We start from the raw sequence: 24111 nt of genomic DNA on the forward strand, positions 1-24111 counted from the left end.
CCTGATAAGAATCTATCATTTTTGAGCCTTGATGCACTGCTGGCTACCTTTCTGTGCTTTTGATAGCTTTTCCCTTTGAATAAACAAAATATAGCTATGCTCAACTTGTGGGTGGGCTTCCCTTGTGGCTCAGTTGGTAAAGAATCCGCCTGCAATGCGGGAGACCTGGGTTTGATCCCTGGGTTGGGATGATACCCTGGAGAAGGGAAAGGCTACCCACTCCAGTATTCGGGCCTGGAGAATCCCATGGACTGTATAGTCCATGGGGTTGCAAAGAGTCAGACATGACTGAGCGACTCTCACTTTCACCTTGTGGGCAGGGGGGTGGGTACAGGTAAAATGTAAGCAGTTCTAAATGGTAGGTCATTGCCAAATTATTTTAAAATCAGCATGGGGACGTAATCAGACATGAATGTGCTAGAATATACCTCCCTTCCCATGTCAGCTGCTCCCTGGTTAATGTATACACTGCTCCCCACTCTTAATCCTTTTGACCTGTGCCCCATCTTTTTCTCTGCTTCTTATATATTAGACGAAAGAAGCAATTATTTTTACATTTTTATTACACATGTTCTGAATTAGCTACTGACTCACATTACTTCTCTTTTCTTCATCTTGTCACATACAGGAGCTCAGCATTTGCACACCAAGCCGAGTCTGTAACAAGCAGGAAGTGTACTTCACTGCGATGACTGGAAACCATCACTTATGACATCATCTACAGTAAGTGGGGAGGGGCAGATGTGGACATTGCCGTTTCATGTCAGTATACTGCAGCCATATTTTGCTGATAGCCTAATTCCTGATACTTCTTTAATTTTCTTTTAGTTACAATTCCTTTGGAGCCACTTCTGGAGAGATGTGTGTTCTCACTTTTATCACTCATATCCATATTCATTTCTAGTGTATTATACTGTCTACCTGGAGAAGGCAATGGCACCCCACTCCAGTACTCCTGCCTGGAAAATCCCATGGACGGAGGAACCTGGTAGGCTGCAGTCCATGGGGTCACTAACAGTCCGACATGACTGAGCGACTTCACTTTCTCTTTTCACTTTCATGCATTGGAGGAGGAAATGGCAACCCACTCCAGTGTTCTTGCCTGGAGCATCCCTGGGACGGCAGGGCCTGGTGGGCTGCCGTCTATGGGGTAGCAAAGAGTTGGACACGACTGAAGCAACTTAGCAGCAGCAGCATACTGTCTACCACATGTACCAACTTTGATATGGTTGGTTCCTATGGGGTCATGTTGTCTGAGGCAGTGATTACTGTTATTTTCCTTTTGGTCACAAAGCAGTTTGGTATATAGTGATAATTTTTCACAAATATTATTCCTATCATCTGCAGGTATTTAACTATTAATTTAAAATTAAATAGTACTTACATTCAATTTCCTATAATAAACCATAATGGTAAAGAAGAATGTATAACTGAATCACTTTGCTGTACAGTAAAAATGGACACATTCTAAATCAATTATACTTCAATAAATTTTTTAAAAATTAAATAGTGTTTAAAGATTTACAATATAAAATAAAATTAGTCAGAGTATGGATGGAATGTGATTGGCCATGTCTGTAATTGTTGGGGCTGGTTGAGGGGTACATGGAGATTCACTGTACTTTTCTCTATACTTCTGAGTATGTTTGAGAATTTCCACAATACAGTGTTAAAAAAAAAAAAAAAACGGCTTATGACAAAAATAGCTGTCCCTTATTTCACCTTCTACCTATCCTCTATTCTTCAGTCCCTTCACTTCTTTTTGCCATTTCTCTGGACATTTATCTTTGTATTTTTTAACAATGCTTCTGGTGCTGTGTCTTGATTTATCAACATACTAGGTTAACTATTTGGCATGCTTAATCTCTCCTCCCAAACAACCATTACAGTGGTTAGCACCGTGTCTGGATAAGCTCTTTGTCAGGTTTCCATTATTGTAATTATGTAAATATTTTAACTTCAGAGCCATGTAGTATATTCTGATTATGATACTCTTCCTGCAAAACACTCCTTTTCCTCCTGAATATTACAATAGACTTGTTTTTATTGCTTAGTTTTCTGTGTCTAACATCCCACTCCAACGGTTCCACATACAACATTCCACATTTGTCAGATCTACACAGAAGCCTACAATTCCAACTTTTCCCCAGCCGTTCTTTCTCCTGGAGCTCTCCATCTCTGGCTTCCCAACGGACAGTGCCCTCCTGGGACTCCTTCTGGTTGTCTTCTGGGCATTTCTGTCATCTACCTTCTATGCTGGATCTCCTTTTTCTGTATCCCATGTCTTCCAGGTCAATGCTCCTGCTTTGGTGAACCACATCCTCTGATAGCTTTTTGAGAATAAGTGTATAGGAAGAGAATTTTTTGAAACTACATATCCAAAAATGTCTTTGTTCTGCCTCACATGTGATTGACGGTTTGGCTGTCAAGCTGGAAATAGTTCATCTTTAGAATTCTGAAGCAATTACTCTTTTCTTTTTGGAGACTTTGCTATTGAGAAGCCTGATGCTATGATGATAGCAATTCTCTGTATATTAACTGTTTCCTGGAATTTTCTATTCATCTGAAATTTCATAGTAATGTGCAATGGTGCTCTCCTCATTATATGGAGAAGAGTCAGGTCCTGGGCGTCTACTTGCTCTTGCCCCACCTTTAACTCTACACCCATTCATTCGGTTTCCTCTAATTCCTGAGTCTTACATTCTGCTGTGCAAATTAGCTTGCTTCTCATTAGCAGCCCCCACTATAAGCATGTATTATTAAGTTTCAGTTGTCAACATTTTGCTTAGTCAATTAACACTTCTCCATCTTTTTATTCTTCCAAACTTTTGTGATTTTGTCAACATTTCTTGTGCACTGTTGTCTCTTCTGTTCCCTTTGTCCTTAATGGTACTCAAAAAAAAATTTTCCCCTTACTGCCATTTTAGAGGAATGGTGAAGGTGCAAAGATAAACCAAAAGTACAGTGTAAATCACTCTATTTAATAGCAAGTCTTCCACAATATTTGATGAATGCCTCATAAATGTTATTTTTATCACTATAGAATTTGTTTTTATGTAATTATTATCCATTACTCATCTTTATCATTAAAGCTTCACACAGAATTTGCTTTTGATATAAACTTCCAAACTTGACATAGTACTAAAAAGTTGCTATTATCTAATTTTCTTTTTTTTTTTGTATAATTGCTAAATTTTTGTATATTTTCTAAATAACTGAACCAAAATATATCTGTTTGGCCAGGTCATTGGCCTAATAGCTAGTGATGTCCAATATAATATAAATATATGCATTTAAGGGTGACCAGTAGCACTGCCAGTATCTGGGAGCTTGTTAAGAAATGCAGACTCTCAGGCTCCACTCTATAATCTATACAATCAGAATCTGTGTTTTAACTAGATCCGCAAGTGATTCACAAATACGTAAGTTGGAGCACTAGTCTAGTATTTCACCAGATCCCGCTTCTCTCTCATGTCTCCACTCCCTGTCCCCACTTCCAGAAGTACCCATGACATTTTCCTTTCAAATACCTTACAGTCTGAGTATGATGCAAGTTACCTTTTCTATCCCTCTGCCATCCTCATGGGTCTGTCCCAGAGGGTCTCCTTCAAGTCTCTGCTCCTCCAAACGGGAAAAGCCTTGAAAAGTACAGGCTCTAGAGCCATGTTATTTGGGTTCATTTAAACTCTGACTCTAGCAGTTACTATATATGGGACCTTGGGTCAGCACACTGCCACACTGTGCCTCAGTTTTAGGTGTAGTATGAGTAGCATTTTCATGCATGTTAGCTATTATGCTCTGCAATCAAGGCCTTAATAACCGAGTATTTAGGAATTTCTCCTCGTCTTCTGCTGATGCTGCTTGTATCACACGATGGTTTATTCATTTGGACTTCTGCTACTGAATCAACTAGTTCCACCTTCATCTGGGGATGATTTTATAAAATTTGCTGAATCAACAGATTCCCCAGACTTTTTGGACTTGTGGAGTGTCCACCTGGTGAACATACGTGAATGAATTTCCTGTTATAAGCTTTACGAATGAGGCATCAATCTTCTTCAAGGTTCAACAATATTCAGAGAAAAGTGAGCACAGGGAACAATCTGGGAAGGAGACAGTTGAAGGGAGAAAGCCAGAGAATTTCAGCATTGGTGGGAACAAAGGGGAAAATGGGGGCATGTATTGTCTAGTGAGGAGGTGTCTAGTGATGAACTTAACTTTCCCAACATTAGATATGATGTTAGCTGTAGGTTTTCCACAGATGCACTTTATCAAATTAAGGTTTCTTCTATTCTTAGTTTCTTCAGAGCTTTAAGTCATGAATCAGAGTTGAATCCTGTCAAATGTCTGTCTGCATGTACTGAAGTGATCATGAAGGATTCCTTTATTTTGTTAACAGGATAGATTATAGTAATTGACTCTTCTGATTTTAAAATGACCCCGCATTCTGAGATAAACTACTTGGTCATAAGGTATTATGCTCTTTATTTATTGCTGGATTCAACTAGCTAATAGTTCAATAATTTTTGTGTCTATGTTCATGATATATATTGGAATGTCCACTTTCTTTCCTTGAAATGTCTTTGGCTAGTTTCGCTATTGGGGTAATACTTGTTCTCATTTTTTTTTTTTTAATTGGGGAAGTATTCCCTTTACCCCTATTTTCTGAAAATCTGTGTAGAATTAAAGCTTTTTATTCCTTGAGTTCTTTTGTATGAAAATTTCTGATATTTTCTTTAATATTAAAACTATTCACATTTTCTGTCTTGTGTCAGTTCTAGTAAGCTGTATTTTTCAAGAAATTTGATGACTTTAATTTATTGGTTTACATTTGTACATAACATTCCTTATTATCCTTTTAACGTCTGAAAGATCTAAATAACGTTCTTGATTTCATTCCTGATAGGGATAATCTGTCTTTTAGGTTTTTCCATCATTTTGCTAGAGCTTTAATTTTATTAATACTCTCAAAGACCAACTTTTGGCTTTGTTAACTGTATTACCTGTTTTCAATATCACTGATTTTTGCTCTTGCTTTTAATATTTCTTTGTTCTACTTACTTTGAATTTTATTGGCTCATTTTTTTCCCTCTAGTATGCTCTTTTAAAGCTATAAAAGTAAGGAAGGAAGTACAATTTTACTGATTTGGCCTTTTGTTAGTTTATTTCTCTGGATTATTACATAAAAAAAAATTTTTCTAAAAATTTTTTAGGTAAATATTTCCAGGATAATCAGTAAATTCTACCATGAAGAGAGTATGCATGTAAATATAAAAAATGATTATAAGAATATACAAAGCCTAGCTAGCATTCCTGTTATATAACCCTCGGCTTTTCATTCCATTCTGAGCTGGGTATGTGTTTATTCTAAAGATGCTTGAATTTTAAGAACTCTCAGTTCCTGTTTTGGATGCTATGTTGTAATTACCAGTGACTCATTCATCAAGTTTTTGGATATAAATGAAGGTGAGGTATGACTTCAGTTAATTTTAATGCTCTGACTACACTAACTGCATCACTGGTACACTGTAAAGATTAAATTTTCCTCCGTTATGAAGTATTTACATTTATGTAATAAGTCTTCTCTAGTTATTGCTCATACAAGCTTTTTATATTTATCTTTGGAGATCTATCTCCCCTTTAAATAATTCATTTTTGAGTTCTAGTTTTTAAATACTGAAAAGGGTAAATGCACACAGGTGGCGCAGTGGTAACGAAATCTGCCTGCCAGTGCAGGAGATGTGGGTTCAATCCCTGGGTCAGGAAGACCCCCTGGAGAAGGAAATCCCACAGACAGAGCCTGGTGGGCTACAGCCCATGGGGTCTCAAAGAATTAGACACGACTGAGTGAGCACACACGCACATACAATAGTACCAAAAATGATTTTCACATAAAACCTTTAAGAGTTCTTTTTAAAGGAATTATTGTACTATCAAGTGAAACTTTTTCAAACTCAATCCATCAAGATATTCCTACTTAAATATACATACAATCAAATGAATATTTGTGTATTTCAGAGATGATAAAATATTTTTGCTAATTTATCTCAAAACATAGATATCAGTGACCTTCTCAAATTAGGTCAGGTAGTAGAAAAAAAATCTAATGCTTTTTTTCTTGGTTGTGCTGGGCCTTCAGTGTTGCTTGGAATTGCTCCTGTTGCAGTGAGCAGGCTTCTCATTGCAGTGGCTTCTCTTGTTGTGGAGCATGGGCTCTAAGTGCATGGGCTTTAGTAGCTGCAGCACAGGAGCTCATTAGTGGTGGCTCACAGGCTCTAGAGCGTGCAGGCTCAGCAGTTGTGGCTCATGGATTAGATGCTCCAAGGTATGTGGAATCTTCCCAGACCAAGTATCGAACCTGTGTCCCCTGCACTGGCAGGCAAGATTCTTATCCATTGTACCACCAGGCAAGTCCTCTAATACATTTTTTCTTTTAGCATAAGGTTAGGTTGGAAGAAAAGGCTTTTGATTTTAAAGGCCAAATGGAAAGCTATTTTATTTCGTGAGCCAAGAGAGGATACACTTCAGTGGGATGAAAAGTGTACCTACCAAGATGACTTTTGCTTCTAACAATTTTATCTTTTTTTTAAAAAAGGTAAAAATTTAGAAATCATATATCATTTCATAATCTTATTTTTAAGAAATCCAACATTTTGGCATAAGACAAATGTATACAATTAAAGAGTTGACTCATTGGAAAAGACTCTGATGCTGGGAGGGATTGGGGGCAGGAGGAGAAGGGGACGACAGAGGATGAGATGGCTGGATGGCATCACTGACTCGATGGACTTGAGTTTGAGTGAACTCTGGGAGTTGGTGATGGATAGGGAGGCCTGGCGTGCTGCAATTCATGGAGTCACAAAGAGTCGGACACGACTGAGCAACTGAACTGAACTGAACTGAAACTCTTCAAAACACAGTATGGCATATATTATTTTTCCACAGGGCATCAGATACTAATAGATATAGACCACTTTGTTAAATAACAAAAATCATATGAAAATCAACACAGTACTTCATTTATTTACTGTATAAGTCTGGCAAACAGCACAAAAATTCAGCAACATTTCAAACATGTAAAAAAGTCAAATGTTGAACAGTACTGAAAAAATTTTTTTACATAATTAGTAATAATGAGTACACATGTAGAGTTCTGCAAAGCTAGCAAATTCCAAGGGTGCTTGGCTTCTGAACATACACCACAAAAACACATACACAAAAGCAATATAATTTATCTTTATAAAAATTACAGCCAAGCAATAAAAAAGGATGATAATAATGAAGATACTAATACATATGTTCACTACATATATCTTATACATTGAAATGCTACATCTTGTACCCTGAAATGTCATGTATAGAGAGCCAAGCAGAGTAAATTTAGGCTCATCACTGAGGTTAAGAATTATTTAAGAATTTAATGCTTATATATGTAACATACTCAAAACTTTCTATGTAGCAATTCCTAGATTATAACAATGTATTCCACTGAGAAGTTGAGTCTTCTTTGTTGGCAGTATAAAATTTTTGACCACATCAAAATTCTGGTAAAACACACACTGAAGGCATTGTCTAGTGTATTAATGTTCATGGGCATTAATGAACGTAGGAGAAATTCTTAGATTTCACACTAAATTTCAGCTGAGCTTTGTCAAACCAAACAGCTCAACTGTAAGGCAAGAAAAATTAACCCTCTCTGATAGATTAGTGGGCCTTACCACATAAAGATAAGAATTCAGTCTTAGGGAAAGACTCCCTACATAAGCAAATATGAAACAGTGGGCACTGAAATGAACTTCTAGAAATGATCTAACATCTTGATACTCAGACACTGGTTCAGAAGCAACAATCTGTTGGTATATTTTATCTAATTAACATTTTACAATCAGCACCAGTCCCCAAAACCTCAAATTATAATATTTAATCTTCATTAAAATACATCCTTTTGTGCTATATTAATATAACTATTAATATAATCAAATTAAGGAAAGTCGAACTTAACGCAACTTACTATATATTTTTGTGTATGCAGGGTAACAATCTTTTTATTTACTTGTGCTTCTGTTTTGGGGTACTTTGATTGAAGAGAAATTCATTTCACAGGATTACATCTTGCTAAAGCATTCTTTAGCATTGGTCCAAACTTGAATTCCCTTTTAAAACAAACAAACAGAAAAAAAAAAAAAAGCCCCCAAAACCTTAAAATGTAATTTTGGAAGGATTTTGAAAGCCCAAGTACTTGGCTTACTGGTATGTTAGATTTCACCTTTCGGAATAATCAATAACTCCAACAAACAGAATACTTTTTCTGGCAATGGCTAATGTAAGTCAAAGTGAAATACTTCTGAAAAAAGTAATAGAATCATTGTATGAGCCTATCTTCAAAAAAGAGACAGAATTCCTACTTCTTTCTGAAAGACTCATTTACTCCTATCATATACTCATATCATTTCTACTTATAAAACAAGTTTTACAATATCTGAAATGAAAAACTTGATTAGTCTAACAATTAAATATAATTTAATGAACTATTAATTAACCTAATAACCAATATTTTGATAAAAAGTTATAAACTCCCTCTCAATGGTTACAGCAGGCTACTTAGCAAAAACTAACACGTTATTATATACCTAATAGGCTTAAACAAAAACACATGTTTGTAAAAAATGTAACAGTAAAATCTATAAAGTGGTAGAAGGTATGTTTTCAACAAACAAGATATATACATATATATCTCTTGTTTATATATATATATTCTCTAATAACTTCTAATTTATGAAGAATATTTTAATACTTATACATTAAAGTTTATCAATATTTACTGAGGCTTTGAACAATAGGAAAAAAATCAATCTTTTTAGCTTTTTTTCCTCCCTGATGGAGCACAAAAGAAAAACAAAACCGCACAATCCTTTAAAACGTCCCAGATTGCCTTACTAAATGATTTACTGAGATAAAGCATGCTGAATCGCTCAATAAAGTGAGAAGCACTAGAGAAAGGTAAGGCACCAGTACTGACTGGTAAACACAGGCAGCACTGGGGCTATGAAAATGAGGTTAAGGAAGATTATACATGTTGTTCTTACAACATCGTTTTAGAAAAATTTCCATCACTGCCAAAACACTTATTTTAACCAGAATAAGCTTCAGTGTTCATACCTTATATGATAGGTGTAAGTGACATGTTTATTAATACGCACTTTCATGTGTATCTTTTCAAACTCATTTGTATACATCCAATCATTTAAAAAATACACACTTTCCTCTTCCCCACAAAAACAGGATTGCATTATACGCACTAGTGTGTAGCTTGTTTTCTCATCTGCCGTCCTATTAGGACATCTTATTAGGACAGTGCATGTGAGATCCATCTTATTAGGACAGTGCATGTGAGATCCATCTTGTCTTTTCTAACAATGAATACTCCATTAGCTACTACTTTATCCAGGCCCTAACGTTTAGACCATTTTCCAATGAAAGTATGTATCGCTATTAGGAATGGTATTTTACTGCCCTGTTCAAGAATATCACATAACCATATAATGCTTTTAGTACATATTTTCAAATACAAGTAATAAATAGGGCATACAAATTTGAAACTTCAGATGAGTGGAGACTTGGTAATTAAGATTCTGATTATGACATTTCTTTCAAAATTAAGTAGAGAAACTGGGAAACATTCTGGAAAAGAATGGACTTTAAAAATGAAAATGATATATACTTTGTTCCAAATAAGAAACTGATTTTAAAGAAATTTGCCAGCACTTCTGAATATACTGGTACCTTCACTGAAACCAAAACCTACCTTTTTGCACATACTGATCTGCATGACTGCGTAGCTTATGAGGGCCTCCTTTAAATCATGGTTCTTTTGTTCTTTGAAGCGTTCAATATCAGCCCAAGCATTTCTGACAAACTCTCTGAAATAAAGGGTATAGTCATCATTATTATTCGTATTTAAATTAAGTAAACTATATATTAATTCAAATAAACACTTCTCATCTGAGTTGGGTTTTTGTCTATAAAGTGAGAGAAAAAGCAGACAGTCATACACTCTTCTATAATTTAATAGTCTCTTTTACCACAAATTCCAGCTTCAAATTATTCCTATAAAAAAGATGTAAATGGCTCCTTGAACCAACTTATAAGCCAACAGATGCCACATGAACTTACCTGCCTGGAGTCACTGCAGAACACACAGTCTTTTCAACAAGATGGATTACGTATTACATTTATCATGTATTTACTTTAAATGACAACTAAAGTTTTAAAAATTCTGAGAGCCACTTGTCTTTTTAACTCTGTTCTTGAGTTTACTTTGACTTACTTGACACCAGCAGTTTCAAAAATTAACAAAACCACCTCCAAATCAGTGAAACTCTTGGTCTGCCTTGATTTACTCAACAACTATCAGACAAAAACAACATGAAAAATGGGCCCATAAGTAATGGCAGATCTCTGAGAACTGAATTTCTAAAAATATTTATGGAATAATTATATTCTAAGCCATATGCAAGGTGCTGGGACACAAAGATGAAGAAGACACAATCACTGACTTTGAAGGGTTCGTATAGCCAGAGACAGTCACACTGTACAAACTGCCACGGGATAAGGGTATGAACCAAGTGCTGTGACAGCCTGTGAGAAGGCTTAACAAAGGAAGCAGTTCAAGAGCTGGGCATTGCAGAATGATCAGGCTTTTAACTGACAGAAAAGAGCAGAGGAAATATGCAAAGGATAGAAATCATGTAAAGTGCAAAAAAATAATATTATGAAGTTTAAACACTTCCTTCTTCCTCTTTCCCCCAACACTAACACAAATGCTTCTATGTAACATGATTTTTGATTACTCAAGTTTCTTAGGAATATTCAATCACTGTATTTTAGAAGATGAGGCTACATCCAGGGACACTGATGAAGCTAGGAATGGTTATAAGCCACCTGCCACAGAGCCTATAAGTCTAGCCATGTTAAACACCCCAGCATTTTTACCTGCCTTCCAGATTTTTAGACTTAAGTTGTTGTTCTCCTTCCTTTATTTGTTCTTCTAGCATCTTTATTCTGGCTTCTCTCTGCTCTGGAGTTTCTTGACCGAAGAGCTTGGTAGTCATTCCCTTCAAAGAAAATGTTCTCACAGTCTAAGATGAAACAGAAACAGATGAATGGATAAATAACATCTGTACACTGAATATTTTTCAGTCTTAAAAAGGAAGAAAATTCTGACACACGATCCAATATGGATGAACCTTGAGGACACTGTGCTAAGTAAAATAAGCCAGTCACAAAAAGACAAATACAGTACAAGTCTTCTTACATGAAATATCCAGAGTAGTGTAACTTACAGAGACAGAAAGTGGAATGGTGACTGCCAAGGGCTAGGTAAAGAGGGAAATTAATAGTTGATATTTAGTAAGTATAGAGTTTCAATTTTGCAAGATGAAGAGTTCTGCAGGTTGGCTGCACAACCATATGAATGAACTTACTACTACTGAACTTGAAAAATGGTTAAAATAATAAATGCTATGTTCTGTATATTTTATCACAATTTTTTTTTTAAAGAGGAAATAGCCATTTCCCCCTAACTCAGACAGAAGACCACAAACCATACAACCAGGGGGCTACTATTAAGGCTTATGATACTAGAGATGCTGAAGAATCGAAAAAGGAAAAATTTTAACTGAGCTTCTTCATCATATGGAAAACTTCCAGGTGAAATACTAGGCAAGTTATTTATGTCAGGAGTCATATTCTTTCAATTACTCTGTGATCATAAAAAATGGATAAAATTCAACAGGCAACAATGAAAATAAACCAAACTGAAAAAACCATTTAAAATCTGCATAACTCACACTAAAACTTGGTTATCTATTAATAAAACAGAATGCCTACACCCAAGCCTCAAACTTCACCATCTCCTCACTCTCTGGAGTTTACTGAAGAAAATGCTTTTCCCTGCACATGCAGGAGTAGAGGACCAAGCTCCCTGAAAATGGACTGGAAATTTCCCCTGGATTTTAAAAATAAATCAAGCCAGTGCGTACCTGCTTCATGGTGAAAGGTCTTTCCCCACCTATCTTTATGTGGGTAACCCACAAGCACTTTTAAAAGTACAGGACTTGTTAACTATGAGATGACTTATAAGCAGTGGCACTGTCACGGCCTCATTACTTCCAGATTGTGTGCCCTCACCACGACAGCTTATTTATTCCAATGAAACAGCTGGACAGTAGAAAGCTGATTATAAAAATGATCTAAGTCTAATACAGTAAGATACAAAATTTTGTTCACAAGTACTCACTGTAAGGATTCAAGAATAAAGTACACAAAAAGCTCTCTGTTAGGAGAGAGGCAATGATTCTAACAGGGCAAGTTAACTAAAATTTCTATAATGTAAGTGATAAAATTAAATCTTGCAAAGGTCATTATTTCAATCCCAAAGAATAATTTTTTTTTCACTTAGACTTAATCAGAAAAGAGATGGTTCTTATTATACAGTGCAATTTGGCAAAATTTCTTATAACACTATATATGTTTTAATGGCTTACATTTTTTTTAAGACTTAATTTTTTAATTTAATTTTTGGCCACCACCATGCAGCATGTGGGACCTTAGTTCCCTGACCAGGGATTGAACTCGTGCTCCCTGCAATGAAAGCACGTAGTCTTAACCACTGGACCATCAGGGAAGCCCCTAGTGGCTTATATCTTTTTATGTCAAGATCACAACCAAAAGAATTATACAGTTGTCCACAAATTACTCCCCTTGAAAAGCTACAGGCATCCTGCAGCCCATTTCACTTAAGGGTCATTATAATACCAAAGACCCAAACAGAAAACAGCTCACCCCAGTTGCCAGTTCCTCACACTGCTGCTTCTTGGATGCTAGGTCCTGAGCAGCCATCTCCAAGTCATACTGCATAAGTTCATGTTTCCTGCACACAGCCCTAGGAGAAAAAAAGTGCTGCCATTTAATTTTTGTGGCCTCTCTAATTATTAACATGTTAAATTTTTCCTCAGCGGGTATAGTGGAGGCATTCATATCTTACTATGGTCAGAACTTTTATATCTAGAAATTTTAAGCTTACAATGTAGTACCCCAATATTAAAAATTTAATCTAGCAGAACCTAAGCATAAATACTTTATATTTTAAATCAAAAAAGGTTGTTTTCCAGATACTTGCAAAAGTTTTTTCAATAAACATACTGTTATCACATACATTTTTTAAAAAAGCTTTTTTTGTACAGCACTGGAATTAATGCTATAATCTCACATAACAACTATTATTTAAAAAGATTATCTCAAAATTTTCTACTTAGAAATGTCTATTAGTTTTTATTATCATAAAAGTAATCCATGCTTACTAAAAAAAAAAAGATTCTAATACAGGAATGTACTAAATAAGTTTTAAAAACACTTTCTTCTCCATAGTTCTACAATCCAGACACAATTCATATTAATAGATGGTATATATTGTTCTAGACTTTAGCTAGGCATTTCTGAACTATATACCAAAGACACGTTTCTTTATCAATATACATTCATCTTTTCTATAATCTTTAAGAGTTGCAAAGAGTTCCATTGTGTTGAGCAACCTTCCTTTGGTAAGTTACTTGAAAAAGCTTGGTGTGACCTCTACTACTCAAAGCTCTAGAAGGAAAAATGCTAACAATGTGATGTTTTCATCCCAGCTACTGAACAGCCAAAGGAATACTGCTCTTCTGTTTTATTAACAGAATTCTTATACTGATTTTAAAAGTGACAGGAAAATGATTCATTTTTCTAAACTGGAATATCTCCCAGAGAATTCTGCTTGGCCCTGTAGGAGATACCATAAAAACAGAAGACAAAGTCCTAACATTAAGAAATTTTACAACCTTACTAAGGAGATAAAATATGCAGGTATGGAAAATCACAGAATTTAAAGGTAATACACAATTTAATGACAGATCATAACAACACACACTCAATGTGTACTCTGCTTCCAATCTCCAAGAAAAAAGCAGAAACAACAACATACAGACAGACTTGAAGTCAGAGACTAAAAGGTTTTATCAATATAATGTTTCAAATATAGTGGAAGTGTTAGTCGCTTAGTCATGTCCGACTCTTTGTGACCCCATGGACTGTAGCCCTCCAGGCTCCTCTGTCCATGGGATTCTCCAGGGAAGAATACTGGTAGGTTGCCATTTCCTTCTACAGGGTATCTTTCCAACCCAGAGATCAAACCCAGGTCTCCTGCATTGCAGGCAGACTCTTTACCATCTGAGCCACCAGGGATCAGGGTCGTCTTAAATTCCTATGTCTAGCACTCTGCAACAGATAGGAATACAGTGAGATCTCATTCAATATCTAGGGGAAGGGATTCATTTAAAAATCATCTTATTCTCTTTATTTTAGAGTAACAGATGAAGAGAGTGTTGACCAGCCATAGTACTGCATCTGGAACATGTATTATACTTACCGCAATGCTTCTGCATAAAAAAGATACTCCTTTAACTGATCTGCATAATGTTCTTCATCTTCCAAAATATCATCAATAGAAGATGCATACCTGTTTAAAAAATAACGTATATAGTGACTCTTATCAAGACACAAAATATTAATATTCTAAAGGGCTATTCAAAGCATGGTCCACTGACCACTTGCTACCCATGAATGACTGACCAAAATACAGACAATGAGAATAAGTTTGTGTCTGTTAATCCCACACTCCTAATTTATCCCACCCCCAAAGAGCAATCCTTAATTACCATGACAATTCTACTGAATTTTACCAAAATGTGTTTAGCAAGGTCTTGGATATAAAAAAAACAAACAAAAAAATGGTCCTTCTTAAGGTAGCTTAATAAGCACTGTAGTATCTTTTGTTAAATATAGCACAGTGCCCCAGTATAGCACAGGGCACTATATTTAGTATCTTGTAATAACCTATAATGGAAAATTTGAAAGAAATAAATATATAACTGAATCATTTTGCTCTATACCTGAAACTAACATAGTATTGCAAATCAACTACATAAAGTATAAAAATATACTTTATGCCTCCAAGCCTGCTTCATGTAGTTAAGTAAACAAGTTTACTGAATTAAAAAATAAACAAAAAATCTAAGTTACTGCTCACTGAAAAGGGATGTGCTTATAGTATTTATGAAAGTAGGCAAAATACATATTCTGTAAATATAAATTTACATTTGTGAGAGTGTGGACTTTGTCCTATGTGACTGAAAAATGGCTTGAGAATCATTGTTAAGAGTAGGAAAAACTCTGTAGTTCATAAATCTACGATTCTGGAAAAGTTAATGTTAAGAAAACAAAAAAGGTAAGTGGCTGCTTGGTTGAAGATTGGAAACACAGTGTGGAGAAAGGGGTAAGTGGTAAAGATGTTTTAGGTATTAGTACTAAAATTAATTTTATTTAACGTTTACATAAACCAAGTGAAGGGATAATCCCAAATTCCTGCAAATACTGAGACTGTCCTGTCAACAGAATGCATGAAGACAACAAAATAGTTGAAAAGCAGCTGGTCAGCTTAAATAATCCAAAGAAAAATGATATTTAAATAAAATAATATTTTTGTCTTTTTATTGGTCAGTTGTAGGAGCTCTTTATATATTTGGGTTGGAAATGTTTACTCCCGGTCTGTGGCTTGCCTCTTCACCATCTTAATGGGGTGTGTTTTTTCGTGTGTGGTAAAACGTAACGTAAAATTCACCTTTTTAACAATTTATTGGTGTATACAGTTCAGTGGCTTCAAGTACTTTCATGGTGTTGTGCAACCATTACCACCATTCATCTCCAGAACTTATCTTCCCCAACTGACTCTGTACTCCTACATTCCTTCCACTTACAAAGGAAATCTTTTGATAAGCTAAATTTTTAAATTTTTTTTGGTTTTTGGCACAGCATGTTAGGTAGTAGTTCCCTACCGAGGGCTCAAACCAATGCTCCCTGCAATGCAAGCATGGCATCTTTACTGCTGGACCACCAGGGAGATCCCAAAATTTCTAATTTTGAAGAACAATTTATCATTTTTAAAATACTTTTTTTCCTTTCATGTCCTTTAAAAAAAATCTTTTGCTTACTCGAAGGCTGCTAAAATATTCTATTTCCTACTAAAAGCTATAGTTTAAGGTTTTATATTGATGTATGTCATCCAAACTGAATTAGCTTTTATGTACGATGTGAGATATGGCTCAAGGTTCCTTTTTTTTTTAATGATTCACTTTTTTTAAAAATTACTTATTTTCCACAGAAAAAATAAAATTTATACAGAAAAAATCCTGTTAACTGCAAATAAAGACAGTTTTCCATCTTCCTTTCTATGCTGGGTCTTTGTTGCTGCATGGGCTTTTCTCTAGTTGCAGAGAGCAGGGGCTACTCTCTAGTGGCAGTGCATGGGCTTCCCATTGCAGTGGCCTCTCTTGTTGCAGAGCATATGCTGGGCTCTAGGGAATGCACATTTTGGGAGCTGCAGTACGTCAGCTAAGAAGTTGCGGCTCCTGGGCTCTAGAGCACAGGCTCAATAGTTGTGGCACAGGGGCTTAGCTGCCGTATGGCATGTGGGCTATTCCAGGAGCAGGAATTGAACCTGTGGCTCCTACACTGTCAGGAGGATTCTCTACTACTGGGCCAAAAGGGAAGTCCTCAAGGTTCAGGAGGTTTTTTCCCATGAAGATATCCAGTTATTCCAGAACCATTTCTTGAAATGAGCTATGTAAATGTGCATCTATTTCTGAATTCTATCCTATTCCATGGATCTATCTCAATATCTCCTGATAACTGTAGCTCTATAGTAAGTCTTGAAATCAGGTAATATGTTCAACTTTGTCCTTTTTTTCAAGATTGTTCTGACTACTTCATGTTCTTTGAATTTCTATATACATTTTTGAATCAGCTTATCAATTTCTATTAAAAATCTCGAGGTTTGATTGGGACTGTCATTTAGGAAGAATGCTCATATTAACACTACTGAGTCTTCCAAGCTATGAACATGGTTTAATCTCACCTTTTATTTAGGTACTTAGTTTCTCTTAGCAATGTTTATATATAAAGTTTTCAGTGTAGAGGTCTTTCACACTATTATAAACAGCATTTTCAAGCTTTTATTTTCTAATTTTACTAGTATGAAAAAATGGTTTTTTTATATATGCATTATGTATCATGCATTCTCATTAAACTCAATTGTTAGTTCTATAGTATTTTTGGCTGATTCTTTATTTTCTACAGAAAAATCCTGTTAACTGCCAATAAAGATAGGACAGTTTTCCTTCTTCCTTTCTAAGACATGTGCCATTTATTTGATCTTCTTGCCTTACTGCGCTGACCAGGACCTCTACTACCACTTCTACCAGTAGTGGTGGAGCAAACAGTCTTGCCTTATTCCTGATTTTAGGAGAAAACATTAATATTTCACTATTAAGTACAGTATTAGGTGTATGTTTTACATTGAGGAAATTCTTTACATTCCTAGTTTGATGAAAATTTTTACTGTGAATAGATGGTAAAATGCTTTCGATATACACAGAAATGAACATCTGGATTTTCTTCTCTGTTCTGGCAATATGTGAACTGAACTGAAAGATTTTTGAATGTTAATCTTGCATTCCTGAGATTAACTTCTTTAAGTCAAATCTGTATACAGAGAGCACAATACAAATGCCAGCAAACTTTTTAAAAACAGAAGAATCACTAACACTTTCACACTAAATGTCACCTCCAGTTCTACCTTAAATTCTCTGGGTACTTACACATCCATATGATGACCAGCACTCTGCAGTCCATCACCCATTTCTTTTTCTATGGCACTCCACTCACTATGAAGAAAGAGATAAAACCAAAACCATCATGAATTATATACGAAATATTATTAAACAGAATCTTTTACATTTTTTTCCTAGTTAGCTTTTAAACAGTATGATATCTATTTTATTTTTTTCTTGATGATTTATTTTCTGTGACTCAAATATGCTCCTTTCCCCTGAAGTTTAACAACTAAATGCAAATGAAGGCTTTAAAAATGCTAATTCAAAAGTTCATATCTGCTGTTAAGTACAAAGTTAGTATCATACAAAACAGTTTCTGCTTATAAACAGCTTTCTCAGCTACAGAGCCTATGTAAATCAACCGTGGAGAATGCTTGTCTTGCTCTTGAATGACTTAATCAGAATTTCTAGGATAGAGCTGAGGCACGTATATTTTTAAACTCTACATGACTGACTGTGATAACCACACATGATTACATATCACTATCTTAACAGGTAACAGAAAAAGACAATTGTACAGAAATACTGGGTGTACCATAAAACTTCAGTAACTTGTACTAAAGTTGCACAACAAAGTCTACCGGAACTACAGATCATTTTGTTACCATTTCAGGGAAATTCCTGAAATAAAAATTCCTTTTTATGGAAGATGTATACATTATAATAAAGGGGGGAATAGATCTATAATCTTAAATACTAAGAGATGACATAATTTGATATATTTTCTTCCAGTTATTTTTACTTATTGTAATATGGCGGAGATCATGTAGTATATGCACCTTTGTACCATGTTTTTTCTTGTTAACAGTATTTCCCCACATTATTAAAATAATTTGTTCCCAGCATTGTTTCAGTGGCAACTCTTAATTTTTTTAACCATTTTCTGAACCATTCAAGATTGTTTCCAATTTTTCTGCTATGTAAAGAATGTATAATAAACACCTTCAACTGCAAAATATCATAAAAAGAAAAATTAAAACACTATGATTCTGTTAATCTGTGCTCTTTATAAACTGTTCTTGAAATATCAAGATTATATGCTTATAATACTAGAAGGGAAAACCCTCACATGGTTTTTAAAATTGTCAAGGAAGGAAAACAAACATAAATAAACATATCTGCTTCTGATAATTTTTACTCATGTGTATTCTCAAAATAGTAATAGCAACAGTTAATCTTTTTTTAGTGCTGGCTGTTTACAAAATGACTCTTTTTTTTTTTTGGCTGTGCTACGTCTGAACACTAATATTCAAATAAATTTCAGATGAATCAAAAATTTCCAGAACCACAAAAATATAGAATAAATTAAAAATATATGCTTTATTATTCAAAAACTAATCACTTGCATGTCAACTGAATTTAATAGATTGAATATTTTTGTATATTAAAAGCCACATAAGTCAAGAGACATATGACAAAGTGGGGGAAAAGTTGCAATCCATTTCACAAACGTCTAATATTCCTAAAAGATAAACAACTCCTGCAAATCAATTAAGAAACCAGACTACCAGCCCAGTAGGAAAAAATGGCCAAAGATACATACAGACAGTTTATAAGATTAAAAAAATAAAATAGAGGCTATTAATCATCAGGAAAAAAGTTTAACTTCATCCATAATTAGAGTAATATAAATTATAACTACAGTGAGAAGGCATTTTTCACCATCAGGCTGATAAAGACGAAAGTTCACTAAAAATTGTTTGGGTGAGGATCTGAGGAAACAGACATTAACATTTTGATGATGGGAGCTGAATATCTTCCATACAGGGAAATCTGGCAATATCTACCAACTCAATTATCCTTAGATGCAGTAACAACATTTGTAGAATTTTATCCTACATATATGGACTTCCCTGGTGGCTCAGACGGTTAAGTGTCTGTCTACAATGTGGAAGACCCAGGTTCGATCCCTGGGTCAGGAAGTTCCCTGGAGAAGGAAATGGCAATCCACTTCAGTACTATTGCCTGGAAAATCACATGGATAGAGGAGCCTGGTAGGCTACAGTCCATGGGGTCGCAAAGAGTTGGACACGACTGAGCGATCTTCACCTTCACCGTGTCCTACATATATACTCAATCATGTGTGAAATGACATGAACATGAACATTAATTAAAGCATTGAATGCAACAGCAGATTAGAAATAATTATCAAGAAGAAACTGGTTAAATAAATTATGATGCTTCAGCTCAATAAAGCCCAATACAGTTATTTGCTGATAACAATATATTTAGGATAGCAGTTTTTAAGTTAAAAAGAGCAAAATAAAAGAAGTGAACATTTACATGTTTAAAAAAGGTGGGGGGAGGGAGGGAGTAGAATGCATTCGTTTGTGTGTTAATATACATTGACGGGCTTCCCTGGTGGCTCAGAGGTTTAAGTGTCTGCCTCCAATGCTGGAGACCCAGGTTCAATCCCTGGGTTGGGAAGATCCCCTGGAGAAGGAAATGGCACCCTACTCCAGTACTCTTGCCTGGAGAATCCCATGGACGGAGGAGCCTGGTAGGCTACAGTCCGCAGGGTCGCAAAGAGTCTGACACAACTGAGCAACCTCACTTTCACTTTATACATTGACAATGCTACAATACATTTTACTGGAAGGATACACAAGTAACTTAGAAACTGCTAGTAGTTGCCTCAGAGGAGGAAACCTGGGTGGTTGGCAGGCAGGAGGAGCAAAGAGACTTTTCACTATACAAGCTTTTGTTCCTATTGAATTTTGTATTATATGAATATCTTATCTATTCAAATATGTTAAATGAATTATTTTTGACTACTTCAATCAAAAGGACAGAACATTAGCAAGGACAGTCTTCTTACAAGGAGATATGGATAATAACTACTAAAATTTCACAACTAAAATAATAAACAAACAAAAATTCACAAAAGAAAAGTCTCAAAAATTACCAATATATGCAAGTTACATACACAAGTAAATATTCTAATTTACACTAATATTACTCCAAGACTGAGAAACCAATCTTGCAAAAGCCTTAGAAATTATAAAATAAAACAAAGGAAGAAAAAAAAGAAAACCACCAATTCAATATGACAGTGACTTAAAAGAAATCTCCTTGGGTATCCTGCCAAGAAAATAAAAGACATTGCTCACTGCTTAAGAGGAGTTTATCTTTTATCTGCTCAATATATTAGACTCCTTTACTATTTTTTATTTAAAAAAAGGCTTTACAATAAAAATTTCGAAGACTTAAAACTCCCTGGCAGTCCAGTGGCTAAGACTCCGCCACTACAGAGAGCATAGGTTCGATCCCTGGTTAGGGAATTAAGAGCTTGCAGGAAAAGTCTGAAAACTACTACTTTTGGACAGGATTTAAAAAATAAGCTTTTGGGACTTCCCTGGTGGTCCAGTGGTTAAGAATCTGCCTTTCAACGTACAGAAGGTGGGTTGGATCCCTGGTCAGGGAACTAAGATCCCACATGCTGCAGGGCAACTAAGCCTGCGCGCCACAACTAGAAAGCACATACCTCACAAGGAAGACCCAGCCCAGCACAGAAATTAAATAAATAACAATTAAAAACTATCTTTTGCTTTGCAGACTCATATATATTCAAGAATTACAGTTCTTATGCAAAAAGCTGATTAGAGCTAGTTGTTGTTTATTATAAAAGTTTGTATAATGCATACCTGAAAACTCGCCCATAATTCCCATGTACTTTATATACACCATATAGTCGATCTGCTACTCTCTGGAACAAATATTCAAAAGAAATTGCTATTAGTTATAAACAGTTCACTGTTTATAAGTTAAAAACAGATCACTAAAAATACATTTTATCTTCATTAAAAAATACATATGTATATTTAGTACAACTTGAAAAATACGCCAAAAAAAAAAAAAAGAGCTTAAATTTTCCAAAGTCTCATCATGGGGGGAAAAAACTAATGATGTCATCATATTTATATTTTCATATATATATATATATATGTTTTAATTAACATTTTAAAATTTCCTATACCAAGAGTGCTAATATTTTTATCAAGCAGGTTAATATTATTTTTAATAGACACCAGTTAAAAAAACAGATGCATAAAATTTCACCTAGTGGTATATAAATTATATACGCATTCCTTGTCAGGTACTCAAGTTATCCCTAATTTTTTCAGTATTAAATAAGCATTCTCTGAGAGTACAGCTTTTTCCAAATTTCAGATTACTTCCTTAAGATAAAAGTCCCCAAAGACGGATCTACCAGGGAAGAGGATATAAACATTTTCAATTGTATTATTGATAGTTTTATACATAAACGCTACACACATGCAATATACTTCCTGTGCTACTTTATCAAATTAATGCCTTCTAACCATTTAATAACAGTAGAATTATAGTTTAGCTCACTGAGATTAAAACACATACCACCCCATCATTCACACACATCTTGGAAAAGACAGAAAACACTGTATGTGGTAATCTCCTTTCTCCAAAGTGTTATGGACATGAAACAGAAGACCAGAAGTCAATGTCACATAAAACTCTTTAAAAAAAAAATTTCTAGTATTCAATTTCTCAATGAAAATCCTGAAGATGAACTGCCCCTCTAATTCCTTACTCAGTTCAGTTCAGTCGCTCACGCATGTTCGACTCTTTGAGACCCATGAACCACAGTATGCCAGGCCTCCCTGTCCATCATCAACTCCTGGAGTTTACCCAAATTCATGTCCATTGAGTCGGTGATGCCATCCAACCATCTCATCCTCTGTCGTCCCCTTCTCCTCCTGCCCTCAATCTTTCCCAGCATCAGGGTCTTTTCAAATGAGTCAGCTCTTCGCATCAGGTGGCCAAATTCCTTACTCAAATATGAGTAATTTGAGGAAACAGGCATTAGCCATACAATAAATCTTAACCCGTTCAACACTTCAGCTTAAAAGTCAGTAAACTACATTGTAAAACTTGGAACTGGTATAAGAGGATCAGGAAGTGCTTTCCATCTCTCCTTGACCTGCTATGAAGAAACACATGCCTGCTAGATGAGGGGGAGCACACTACCAGTCTGCAGCTGGTTTCTGTGAAGTCTTACTAGAACAGTCTTACTCACTCACGCTAGCACTACCCACAGCTGTTTTCATAGCAGAGTTGAACAGCTTCAACAAGGGCCATACGACCCGAGCAGGTGAAAATAATTACTATCTGGCCTTCAGAAAAAGTTTGCCAACTAATGTACTAGACTCCACTTCCAGTACAAAGTTCAGTCTTTATTATGCTTGAAACTTTTCAGGGTTGTCCGCAGACCTCGAAACTACTCTGGGACATTACTTCCCAATTATTTTTTGAGAGTCCTACAGAGTGTTGACTGGTTGTTTAAATGAGTTCCATTGTTAAATAAATTTTGGAAGCAATGAGATTTAAAAGTTTAACAGGTTGTTGTGTTTTTTTTCTGCCTGACTTTTTAGATCTTTAACACTATATATGAATAAGGACTACTGAGAGAGGGTGATTTGCGGTAGGGACCACATTATAGGACTGGCATTCTAAAGATGACAAAATGGAAAATGCCATTCTAGACTACTAACTTTTCTAGATTCTTGTCCTTTTAAAAATCAAACCTCCTCCTGAAAACTGAGCATTTCATCATCTATCTAAGATACTAAGCATGGAAGAGAGGGAAAGAGTTTGTTAAATAACCACTTAAGTATAAAAACTAGAGCAACTTAAATACAAAATACATATCCAAAATAAACGTGCAAAGATAAAGCTTTGAATTCCAGGTGTTTAAAAGTTTTGTTTTGTTTTTCTTTAAATTTTATCACTCCATGCAGCTGATACAAAAAGAGCTTCAATCATAATAATTAGAGCTCTGGAAAATACTCTAGTCCACAGAGCTTGACAAAAAGAGGCAAGAGTTCTCATACGCCAAAAAGATGAGCAACTACACAAGGAACCACTCTACTAGAGAATGAGGCAACACAGAGCCACTCAGCAGTTGTTACTGAACCAGCAGTAATGTTTCTGGTATCAACTACTCATGGAAGTAAATTGTGCTAGCCAACTAAAACACAAGATGACTAGTACCCAGATCATCAGGCAGTGAGAAAAAAAGATGAAGCAAAAAAAACTATAGACCAAAAATGAGCATTTCTACAGAAAAGTAAAGATAAAAATGGCCAAGAAATAAATCATGAATTATTAAAACCCATGGCTCAGTGGTAAAGAATCCACCTGCCAATGCAGGAGACGCAGGAGATGGATGTGGGTTCAATCCCTTGGTCAGGAAGATCCCCCTGGGAAGGAAATGGCAACCCATTCCAGTATTCTTGCCTGGGAAATTCCATGGACAGAGAAGCCTGGTAGGCTACAGTCCATGGCATCACAAAAGAGTCGGATGCAACACAGG

The 24111-nt window shown here is 35.4% G+C and overlaps 1 protein-coding gene across 3 annotated transcripts in view; it reads right to left on the reverse strand.

The window, feature by feature from the left end:
• Positions 1-6997: 6997 nt before the first annotated feature.
• Positions 6998-24111, reverse strand: part of SNX4 (sorting nexin 4) — a 52913-nt gene continuing 35799 nt past the window's right edge. For all 3 annotated transcript variants that reach the window (NM_001080281.2, XM_010801175.4, XM_010801174.2), the window contains exons 8-14: positions 21407-21468; positions 17748-17813; positions 14462-14551; positions 12844-12943; positions 10993-11138; positions 9806-9920; positions 6998-8153 (exon numbers count right to left, since the gene is read on the reverse strand). In NM_001080281.2, the coding sequence (NP_001073750.1) occupies positions 8106-8153; positions 9806-9920; positions 10993-11138; positions 12844-12943; positions 14462-14551; positions 17748-17813; positions 21407-21468 (627 nt within the window). In that variant the 3' untranslated portion in view covers positions 6998-8105. The remainder of the gene's footprint in view (positions 8154-9805; positions 9921-10992; positions 11139-12843; positions 12944-14461; positions 14552-17747; positions 17814-21406; positions 21469-24111) is intronic.

The sequence above is a fragment of the Bos taurus genome, chromosome 1 (genome assembly GCF_002263795.3).
Source record: "Bos taurus isolate L1 Dominette 01449 registration number 42190680 breed Hereford chromosome 1, ARS-UCD2.0, whole genome shotgun sequence".
Lineage (NCBI taxonomy): Eukaryota > Metazoa > Chordata > Mammalia > Artiodactyla > Bovidae > Bos > Bos taurus.